The 11,039-nt window shown below is 43.0% G+C and overlaps 1 protein-coding gene across 2 annotated transcripts; it reads right to left on the reverse strand.

Moving 5' to 3' along the window:
• Positions 1 to 2,833: 2,833 nt before the first annotated feature.
• LOC106601858 (transcription factor Sox-9-B) lies at positions 2,834 to 7,045 on the reverse strand. Of its 2 annotated transcripts, none has more exons than XM_045715674.1 (3): positions 6,253 to 7,045; positions 5,680 to 5,927; positions 2,834 to 5,180 (listed from the first exon to the last, which is right to left on the reverse strand). In XM_045715674.1, the coding sequence occupies exons 1-3, from the start codon at positions 6,690 to 6,692 to the stop codon at positions 4,399 to 4,401; spliced, it is 1,470 nt and encodes a 489-aa protein (XP_045571630.1). In that variant the 5' UTR covers positions 6,693 to 7,045; the 3' UTR covers positions 2,834 to 4,398. The 2 variants fall into 2 exon arrangements, with proteins under 2 accessions (XP_045571630.1, XP_045571629.1); XM_045715673.1 differs by having other exon boundaries at positions 2,834 to 5,183.
• Between the last annotated feature and the right edge of the window lie 3,994 nt (positions 7,046 to 11,039).

Raw genomic sequence — 11,039 nt, forward strand, 5'->3', positions numbered from 1 at the left:
CTTATTCTTGCCTTCTCTCTGTGCTGTTTTTGAGAAAAGGCGTCAACCTGAGGTCCAGAGCAAGGCTGCTGTTGGGAAATGACAGGACTGGAAGAAGAGGAAAAGCTAACCCTGTATGATACCATATAAGTCAAAGAATCACTGGTCCATCTGTGTTCAATAACAATAGTACAGATTACATTAAATTCACTAATTACTGTTTTTCTGTATAATCTCTCCACCTCTGTTTCTCTTCTATCTCTGTCTTTCCCCATCTACCCTCTATCTGTCTCCCCCACTCTCTTCCTTCTCACCCCCTTCTTTCTCTCTCTCTCTCTCTCCACTCCTCCCTTCTCTGCCTGGTTTTCCTCCTTTCCCGTGGACCATCCTTGGCTGCTCTTTCCTAACCCCTGCCCCCTGCCCCCCTCAGCCCCCTGCCTCCCTCAGCCCCACCCCCACCTCAGCCCCCTGCCCACCTCAGCCCCCTGCCCCCCTCAGCCCCCTGCCTCCCTCAGCCCCATGCCCCCTCAGCCCCACACCCCCCTCAGCACCATGCCCCCTCAGCCCCACGCCCCACGCCCCCCTCAGCCCCACGCCCCCCTCAGCACCTTGCCCCCCTCAGCCCCATGCCCCACTCAGCCCCACACCCCCCTCAGCCCCCTGCCCCCCTCAGCCCCACGCCCCCCTCAGCCCCCTGCCCCCCTCAGCCCCACACCCCCCTCAGCCCCACACCCCCCTCAGCCCCCTGCCCCCCTCAGCCCCACGCCCCCCTCAGCCCCACGCCCCCCTCAGCCCCACGCCCCCCTCAGCCCCACGCCCCCCTCAGCCCCACACCCCCCTCAGCCCCACGCCCCCCTCAGCCCCACGCCCCCCTCAGCCCCACACCCCCCTCAGCCCCACACCCCCCTCAGCCCCATGCCCCCTTACCCCGTTGCCCTGCTCCTGGTCTGGGCCACTGCAGAGAGACAGTGATGGATGTGTCTCAGGGGATCTCTGGGGGTCTTGGCACGAGGGGGTCCGGGTCTTACACAGTCTGCTGCCTCCTGCTGTGGGGAAGAGGGAAAGAGGGGAAGCTGTCAACCTCCCCGTTAACCAAAAACAGTTCTACATAACCAGGCTGGTGGTCAGGCAGACCACCATCCCCAGCTCAGACACTACTGGTTACTACATTACCACACTGCAGACACCAGACATGGGCTGGGATTCTGACACACCTTTAAAGGTCAAGTTCAGTGTGGTCTGTATAGCACTTTGTAACATCGGCTGATGAAAAAAAGGGCTTTATAAATACATTTGATTGATTGGTTTGTTTGAGCCGGCCCTGGTGAGTTGGGTATCTTGAACGGAACTGTTTAATTTCCCTGTTTTTGTCTGATGTCATTGGTGTATTATATTTTACATTTGGGCACTTCTCTATTCTAACCTATGATGCACTGTTAAAGTTCCCTATACAGGGTCAGTATAGTATTCATTCATCCCACACTAAGGTGGTGCATATTACTGGTTCCATGCCAACTTGCAAGGCATGATAACGATAAAAGAGTTGGCCACAACACACTACGAGACCAGGCTTTGGGCAATCAGCCAGTGAGTCCACAGATCTCAGTATACATTATAGTAAGGGGTGAGTGCTATCAGTCCAGTCTGTACAGCCAGTCAGTGAGGTAGTGAGGTAGTGGTGGGTTGGTGGTAGAGAGATGGATCCAGTCCACTTGACGTGAGGACAGAGATGTCATCCGAGACCCTACCTCTAACTTTCAACATGAAAGCAACATTCTCTCAACCTGAAGTTCCCCAACCTAGCCACTGATTGTGTTTACATTGTCATTGATTTATAGAGGGTGGCGCAATCCCATTATGGTATAGCTGGTAATGAATAAACAGAATTTTATGTGCAGTTTGTTTCTCTAAGCAGTGGGGTATACATGTTCGGGGAAGGGGTGTGGACATACATCACCCCAATAGGCCGTAGTACTGATGGCCCGGTGACCTCATGGTATGGGAAGCCTGCAGGACAGGATGAAAGGAAGCTAGTAGCCCCCTGGCTCACCAACCAAGGAGTATGAACATAAAGAGTGGAGCAAGCTGACAATGTAAACATATTCAGGAACTCTAGGGAGGACAACGGAAGTTTCCTTTGAAAATAATTTGCAGTAACACTTTATTTGGATGGTCCATCTGTAGATGCTTATACTATCAACAAACTATCTGTTGATAAGCAACTGTTACGGTTAGGGAAATATTTAAAATAAAGGTTAGGGTTATGGTTAGGTTTATGGTTATGGTAAGGGTTAAGGTTAGGATTATGGTAAGGGTTAAAGTTAATAGTTTGTTAAAACCTTTTGGACATTCCTTCATCAGGGTATTTTACATGACAAATGTTAGGCTTGAGAAGTTACACACGCAGGCCTATTCTGGTTCTACAGTGGTATTATCTATGTAGTTCACAGGTTATAGCATAGCAACTGGCTAGTCTATTTACATGGAGTCAATGTTGTACAATGTTACTATTGTGTTGTTTTGTTTCTACTTTAGATTGCTTTTCTTTATTTTATAAGTTAAGTGTTTTCTTCTGTTTGATAAACTACCGTGGTTCTGCAGTGGTTCTGACCTTGTTAATGTGATTCTAAGTCATTAGATGACTTCTCCATCTTACTGTTTTCTCTCAGCGTGGGTCCACTTCGCTTACAAAGCATTGCATTATGGGTATAAAGGAACCCCACTGCTCCTAAGTTGACATGATAGAGACTTCCAGAAATGTAGCCGATAAAACTGTTCGCCCCCCCTGCTAGTGTGCGTGTACATACTGAATCTAGAATAACATTCTCTGAATATATGAAACAGAACCATGGAGTTTATTTTCAATATGTTTTCTTTTATTGCAAACAATATAATACAAAAGATAAGCTTCTTTTAAGACAATGGCATGTTTTACCTAGGAAAACAAGAATTCAGTTGAATTACAAAGATGCCAACATGAGAACTAAGATATGGAATAGAGAATAAAGAACACAACTTTTTTCAAAAACAAAAAAGTATGCTGGTGATTCTATAGAAAGACATCTTCACACTGCAGCCACAGCTCCAATAACCATGATATCCATATTTGTTAGAATGAATAAAATAACTTCCAGTTTTTTCTTTTTTCGATATTTCAGATCAAGTTTGATCACAATCAGAAGTAATCTGTACACAACTAGATCATCAAAATAACTATTTCAACTGAAAACATTTACAAATGATAAATAAACAAAGATGCTTAGAACAATTTGTACCACATCGAAACAGCTAACCCATCTGCGGAAAAGTTAATATTTTCTCAACTCAATTAGTCGCTGCTGAATTAAAAAATAATAAAATGCAAAATAGTTATTACTTTTCAAATAAAATTAATTGCTAATGAATAAATTAGATGTTAAGACTGGAAGGAATAAGAGGCCAGAGGAACGACACAACTGGAAGGGAGACTGCTGGGGGTCAAAGGCCACTTCCTGTATCTCTCCACGGACAGGAAGTGAGAACTCAGCTGTGGTTTCTAGGCTACACTGCGGCGCTAGCATCGCTAATGTAAAGAGTCTCTCTACTGAGCTTCAGCAGGCACCAACGGCATGAAGGCAATACAAAGCATTTCTCAGTCACATCTACCAACACAGTCAGTAAGGCCCCTGGTGTAACTATATGGCACTTTCTAACGCTATTAGCATTCCCAACACAATAACTTGCGCTGATGTGCTAATTGCTAACGCAGCGACAAGAAAATAGCGATCATTTGTCTAATTCACTGATGACATGGTCACATAATAAGTCATGGTCATAAGCTATTTAAACACCAACTTTGCTTAGTTCTTATAAGATCTCGTAAACAATTACAATAAGATATGTACATGAGAATCAAAGCAGAATGTATTAAAAGAGGACAGGCAGTGAGTAGGGGGACTATTTTCTTTTGACTTCCTGTTCCTGTACAAAAATACATGAGCGAGAAGTGAGGCCGCAGAGGACGTTGTTCACCTAAAGCATCTCTTCCTCATTAAATGTATAAATCCCCCGAAAGATATAGTACCAAAAGACAGTTCAGAACACATACACAGTACATACTAAAATATTTATAACAAATATATCCTCACGGAGGATTCCTCTTTTCAAAACTGAGTTTCTTTTAACATTATACCTATAAAAATATAATCACAACTCCGAGCATTAAAAAAGGCACTGTCGTGAGCCGTTTTTCCGAAGATAATAAATGTTCATTACTTTGAAAAAGTTCTTGAATGTTTTTCTATTGGCGGTGGAGGGTGTGTTGGCATAGAGGCCTGTGGGCTCCCGAGGATTCTGGGAGATAAGTCTCTGGTAGGAGATGGGTTCTTATGGGACAGTCTGTGCTAAGGACTAAGGGGCTGACCTCTAACCTCTGGCCTCTCAGGGCCTGGAGAGCTGGGTGTAGACAGGCTGCTGCTCCCAGTGCTGTGGACTGTGGGTCTGGGTGGGCACCGAGGGCACTCCGGTGGGGTCGGCGATGGGGGTATACATGGGCCTCTGGCTGGGGCTCATATAGCTGCTGAAGGAATAGAGCCCTGAGCCTTGGGCACCTGCATGGCTATAATAAGAGTTGGCGCCGCCCTGGTGATCAGAATAGTCATACTGGGCGCGGGTAATGGAGGGGTAGGATGAGGCGCTGTAGTGCTGCAGGTTGAATGAACCATAGGTGACATGCTGGGGAGGGGAGCTCTGCTGCTCACTGTAGTGGCTGGGGCTCAGCTGCTCCGTCTTTATCTGAGTGGTTCTCCCCTGGCTCTGGCCTTGCTCTCCCCCAATACCTCCACCTCCACTCAGGGTGGAGATGGAGTGCTGCTGCTGCTGCTTGGACATCCAGCCATGTCCTCCAGCACCCACCTGGCCAATGGAACTGGCGCTGATGCCGCGGTAGCTGCTCGTGTAGCCCGTCTGGGTGCCGTTGACGCCAGGCATGCCAGGGTGCCCGTGGGGTGGCAGGTACTGGTCGAACTCATTGACATCGAAGGCCTCGATGTTGGAGATGACGTCGCTGCTCAGCTCGCCGATATCCACGTCCCGGAAGTCGATGTTGAGCTGGCGGCCCGTGCCCTCTTGCAGAGGGCGGCCCTCACGCTTCAGGTCGGCCTTGCCCGCAGCCAGGTCTGTTTTGGGGGTGGTCGGTGGTGTAGGTGGGCCCTGGGACTGGCCTGCTGGTCGAAAAAGAAAGAGTTAATCTCACTGCACACCATCATGATATTATTGACACAAGTGACGCAACCAGGGAGCTAATAAAGATATGCTTGGAAATTAAGAAAGTTCAGATAAGATTTCGGAGTTTCCCGCCATAAAGGGAATGGTGTCATTATCTAATGTGCTTTAAAGAAGAAGAGATAAGTGGGCAGAGTAAAGACAGGTGGTAGATTTGCATGATGGCTTGTAAAAACCACAAATCATTGACAGGTGTGTCAGTTCACGAGGGCCCTAAAGGAACTGATATTCACGTTTTGAATAGGATAGCAGAGGCATTTACAATATAAAGGATATATATATCACTTTTTTATTTCACCGGCATAATAGTGATTCCCATTCTACTTTATTAACATGATTATATTATAACATGATTATATCGACCAAAAGCAAGTTTGAGTAAACCTGGTATTATCTAGAAGGACAATATAATAAATTGTTCGAATGAATTGTTGTTACCTGAATGTTCACCGGGAGAATGCACTTCGCCCATGCTGGACGCGGGTGAGTCGGCTTGCTGGAGAGCTTTAAAGATGTCACCGGAAGAGATGTGGGTTTGCTCGCCGTCCTCTGGCTCGCTCTGCCCGTTCTTCACGGATTTTCTCCTTCTGGGCTGGTACTTGTAGTCGGGGTGATCTTTCTTGTGCTGCACCCTCAAGCGTTCAGCCTCCTCTACGAACGGACGCTTCTCGCCTTCGTTGAGTAATCTGGAAACAAGTATCGTATTACATTACACGTTTTCCAAGTGTTGAAACAAGTATTATAATTATTACTATTATTATTATTATTAAGATGTTATTATTATAGCCCAATATTTGAAAACTACAAATTCGAATCGAAATTATCCACATAGCTTACACTATTGAATTGCAAATGAAGCTATACACCAGACATCTTTCCAAATAATTGATTCACACTGCTATTAATTCAAGCTTTATCTAAGAACCTATTTGTGAATAGCACAATATTAGTTGATGAAATGAAAATCTCCTCAACGGCGGGGAAACGTGATGATAAGGAGTTGTAACCTACCTCCAGAGTTTCCCGAGGGTTTTGCTGAGTTCTGCATTGTGGAGATGTGGGTACTGGTCCGCCAGTTTCCTCCGGGCGGCTTGAGCCCACACCATGAAAGCGTTCATGGGTCTCTTGACATGGGGCTTGTTTTTGCTGGAGCCGTTCACTCGGACGGGCATAGGCACCAAGGTCCAGTCGTAACCCTTCAGCACCTGAGACACCGCATCTCTGATACATACTGGGAACTTGTCTTGGTCAGCCTTCTTGAACTCGCCGAGCACGCCGTCTGGACCCAGTAAGAGATGATTATCGGACGGCCTGGTATTCTCGGTGTCGGAACCGGAGCCGGACGGGCACGGCGAGCCGACCGAATCGTCAGACATGCTGGGGCTTGGAGCGTCAGAGAAACACTTCTCCTGTTCGTCTGTCATCTTCAGGAAGGGGTCGAGTAGATTCATGCGGGAAAAATGACCGCTAAGCTAATGCAATGAATTGCTCTTAGAGGGAAAATGTCCTTCCTTTCAAGACTTTAGAATCCAACAGCTTCTGTGCCCACGGGCTGCAATGAATGTCACTGAGTTCGGTGCGCAAATTGGTTGACAAAGCTGCACTCCTGCAAACTGTCAGAATGTTAATGTGAAGTCCTTCCAAAAGTCGTCTATTCAAAACACGTTTTCTTGCGACCCGATGGAATAGGCACGCTGCAAATGCACTCGAATGTATATTTATCTTGGAAATAAAACACTTTCTGACATAAAGGAGCAATTTAATGTTCGCGTCAAACTTCCAAGATCATTGAAGGAATTATGAATACACTTTCAGTGTGAAGCCTGTATTTATAGCGATTGGGTGAAATTTTTTAGGAGGCGGAGACGAAATTTGACTCTGCGCTCCCCCAAATCTTCAGTCAACAACTGAGAGAGGACCTTAAATAACATCAAATAAAATATGTTAATTTGTTAAATTCTTTCAACTTTGTCGAAAAATGTACATTGATTCAATAATTCATAATTTACTCCTTTATTATAAACATGTAATCATTGAGTCATATTGCCTAGATACTTGGTTGTGTTCATTACTGGTATATTTTACTCAAAAAACGAAATATACACAAGTTCAAATATATATTGTCTGGTATAACTACCAGTTTGTCATGTGTCCATCTTTCCATTAAAGTATTAAACATAAAAACATTACAAACTCTATTGGCTTATTCAAGTGCATTTTTTTACTTTATTGTTTGTTTTAATTTAATGAAGCACTTGTATTTTCATTCTGATAATACATCTACGAGGATGTAGAGTTTCGTTTTGAAATGGATACTAGACTAGCTATTTTCATATGAAGAACTACAGTTACTGAACATGATTTGGCATCTCAAATATTCAGCCAAAGAAACTGTTATACTGATGTAAATTGGCCAGGCCTATTAACCTACATAAAAAGAAAGTATCTGCTTAATCTAATTCAGTAAAGTCCATAGTTGTCTTCTGTTTGTGGTATCTCCTGCTGAATGCTTTCTTTAATTTGATGTGGATCGTTACACAACACCGACTCTGCTGGTGCCACTGCACAGCAGCACCGTCTGTTTTGACCAATAGGGGGAGACAACAGTCCAGAAACTCCACTGAAAGGCTGTGACGTCCCCATAATGTCAGCGGTGAATAAACCTATAGATGATTAGAAATGAATGATCATCTTCATAAAATAATGTTGAAAATACTTTAGAATCATAGTAAACATTATGATCGCCCTCACCATGGATGTAATTGTGGGTATATAGACCTATAGTTCCATAAGTAAGAGCTACATAGCAACCGCAATGAGAGATACTTCTAAATTCACTCTCTCCGTCTGCACATATTGAATAATGGGTAAATTATTTTTAACTAATTGTTAAAATGACACTGTATCTATATGGCCTAATATAGTGTTAATTGAAAAATACATGTTTTCTTATAGGCCCTACAGCTAATAGTGTTTATCAACGTGATATCCCCCTCTCTCTCTCTTCTCTATCTCTCTTTCTCTCTCTCTTCTCTATCTCTCTTTCTTTCTCTCTCTATCTTCTCTATCTATCTTTCTTTCTCTCTTTCTCTCTCTCTCTTCTCTATCTCTCTCTCTTTCTTTCTCTCTCTCTCTATCTTTCTCTCTCGCTCTCTCGCGCTTTCCCTCTCAATTTAAATGTGTCAATTTAAGGTGATTTATCTCTCTCTCTCTCTCTCTTTGCTCGCTCTCTTTCTCGCTGCTCCATTATTTGCTCATGTTAAATGTTGTTTTCAAGACTACTCGTCAATATATTCGATTTCACTGATGTTGATTTCTCAAATTATTAAATATATATTTAGGTCGTGATCATTATTATATGGTAATACTAATTACAACAACAACAGCATCAATAATAACACAAGTTAAATAATCAATAACACAAGTTAAATAATCAGTAACACAAGTTAAATAATCAATGCATGAGTTGCTTCACATTTCAAACTACTGTATTATAACATTTGATTGACATGAAAAGCACAAGAGTAGGTCCCACCCAAATAAATAACACTGTCTAATTGAAACGAAACAAATGTGTCACCAGCAGGAAGGTCAACCTTGTTGGGCGAGCGCCAGAACTGGTTTGGTCTGCGACAATGGGCGCTTTGTAGAGAGGGTTCAGTCACTAATCCGGGTATTTCATTTTAGAAACCTAATCCGAATATAAAGTTCCATATACACATTGTTTAAGGTTGAAATAGAATGTTATTTTTTCGTTGTACTGCACAGTGCTGTTATACACTATTCAGTGACATCATAAACTCTAAAATTCAGCAGTGGCAATGATGGTAATGATATTTAAATAATAATGTTAGTAATAATGATGATAATAATAATAGTAATAATAATAACAATAATGATAATAACAATGTATGATTACACAATTCTAATACTGTTTTTACTTTTTGAGTTGTTGATATTTGTGTAGTGTGTGTAGTGTGTGTAATAGTGTGTGTAATGATGAGCAGTGAATGTTTGGGAAAGTTGTTGTGGAAATGTCATTTTCAGCATAATGTGTTGGCATATGTGCTTTTTTGGGCTACTTGAAGTTTGACACCTAATATACTGTAGATGTCTTTCTCCCAACTCTCCTTATGGTATGGCTTTTGTTGTATTCAATCAAAAACATGCAGGACGTTACAAGGTGAGAGAGAAACCAGTGGAGTAATGTTTAGGTTTCATATACAGTGTTTCTATTGCTTACATATTCCTGGATTACAACCAAATAATGGCCTTACAATAAACCTCTGTGGTCTACTGTCTGTGTGAACAGTATTTTGCTGGATCCACGGTTAAGAACAACATACATAGAAACAGACTCAATTAAAGTGCTCATTGAAATTCTGATGTTTTCACTTCAGCAATATATGGTCCAAAAAAAGGGCAGTGTGCCAGGATACATCTTCACCTGTGTTGCTAGGTAACCCCCAGGGGTCACGACCTGGCATTTTCATTAAAATCAACCCTGATTGGCCCGACAGCCATACCTGTAATTACAATGCTCTGTCTCATTGGCTGACTGGAAGTGGTGCCGGCCAAGCAAGTAGGCCCTCTGTCTGTCAACTCAAGCTGGATGACTTAAGCCACAGAAACACTATACCCCCAAAATACATGGTGGGGATAAGGAGAGAATTAGATAAGTTGGGGGTTAGGTTGTTTTTGTTTCATCGCCAGTTGGAAAAGGTATAATTATCCTGATTTCAGAGCTCATCAAGGTAATACGACTCTAATAACTGCAGGCTTAAGCCATTACACCTCACTGTTTGTCAAGAGGTTTGTTCATCTGTTGAGATGTGATACTGTGGTTTGTGCAGAATGCATGTCCAGGTTATTACTACAGTAAGTGGAAGGCATTTGGAATTATACTCCTCTGCTTACTAAATGGATCAGTGTATACAGTACATGTTCCTCACAGAACTATATGGCTCTGTGATGACATCCTCACAGAATGTCAAGAACTATATGGCTCTGTGATGACATCCTCATAGAATGAAAATAACTATATGGCTCTGTGATGACATCCTCATAGAATGAAAATAACTATATGGCTCTGTGATGACATCCTCATAGAATGTCAAGAACTATATGGCTCTGTGATGACATCCTCATAGAATGTCAAGAACTATATGGCTCTGTGATGACATCCTCACAGAATGTCAAGAACTATATGGCTCTGTGATGACATCCTCATAGAATGTCAAGAGAGAGGAATGTATTTGAATGAGGTATAATTCACTATGGTCTGTGTTTAGTATAACAATGATAGTAGAGTTGGTCCAGTACATCCTGTAATGAATACTCAGGGAGAAAAAGGTGTAGATATCACACAAAGCACAGCAGGTATTTATTTCGCAGAAGGCAGGAATCGTGGTCACAGGCAGACAACGGTCATACACAGGTAGGCAAACAGGCAGGTGAATTAAAACTAGGACTAAAGGCTATAACTGGTTCTCACAAACGAGCTAGGAAACGGCTTAGTAGATTCAAAACGAACAATACCTCACAAAGGCACAAACAGAATGAACTGAACTAAATAAGGAGCTGATGAGACCAGGTGAGTAACTAACACAGGTGAAATCAATGAACAAAAATGAAAGACAGGGCTACGTTCAAGAACACAAAGAAACAGGGCTACGTTCAAGAACGCAAAGAAACAGGGCTACGTTCAAGAACGCAAAGAAACAGGGCTACGTTCAAGAACACAAAGAAACAGGGCTACGTTCAAGAACACAAAGAAACAGGGCTACGTTCAAGAACGC

Source organism: Salmo salar, chromosome 03 (assembly GCF_965601325.2).
Source record: "Salmo salar chromosome 03, fSalSal1, whole genome shotgun sequence".
Taxonomy (NCBI): domain Eukaryota; kingdom Metazoa; phylum Chordata; class Actinopteri; order Salmoniformes; family Salmonidae; genus Salmo; species Salmo salar.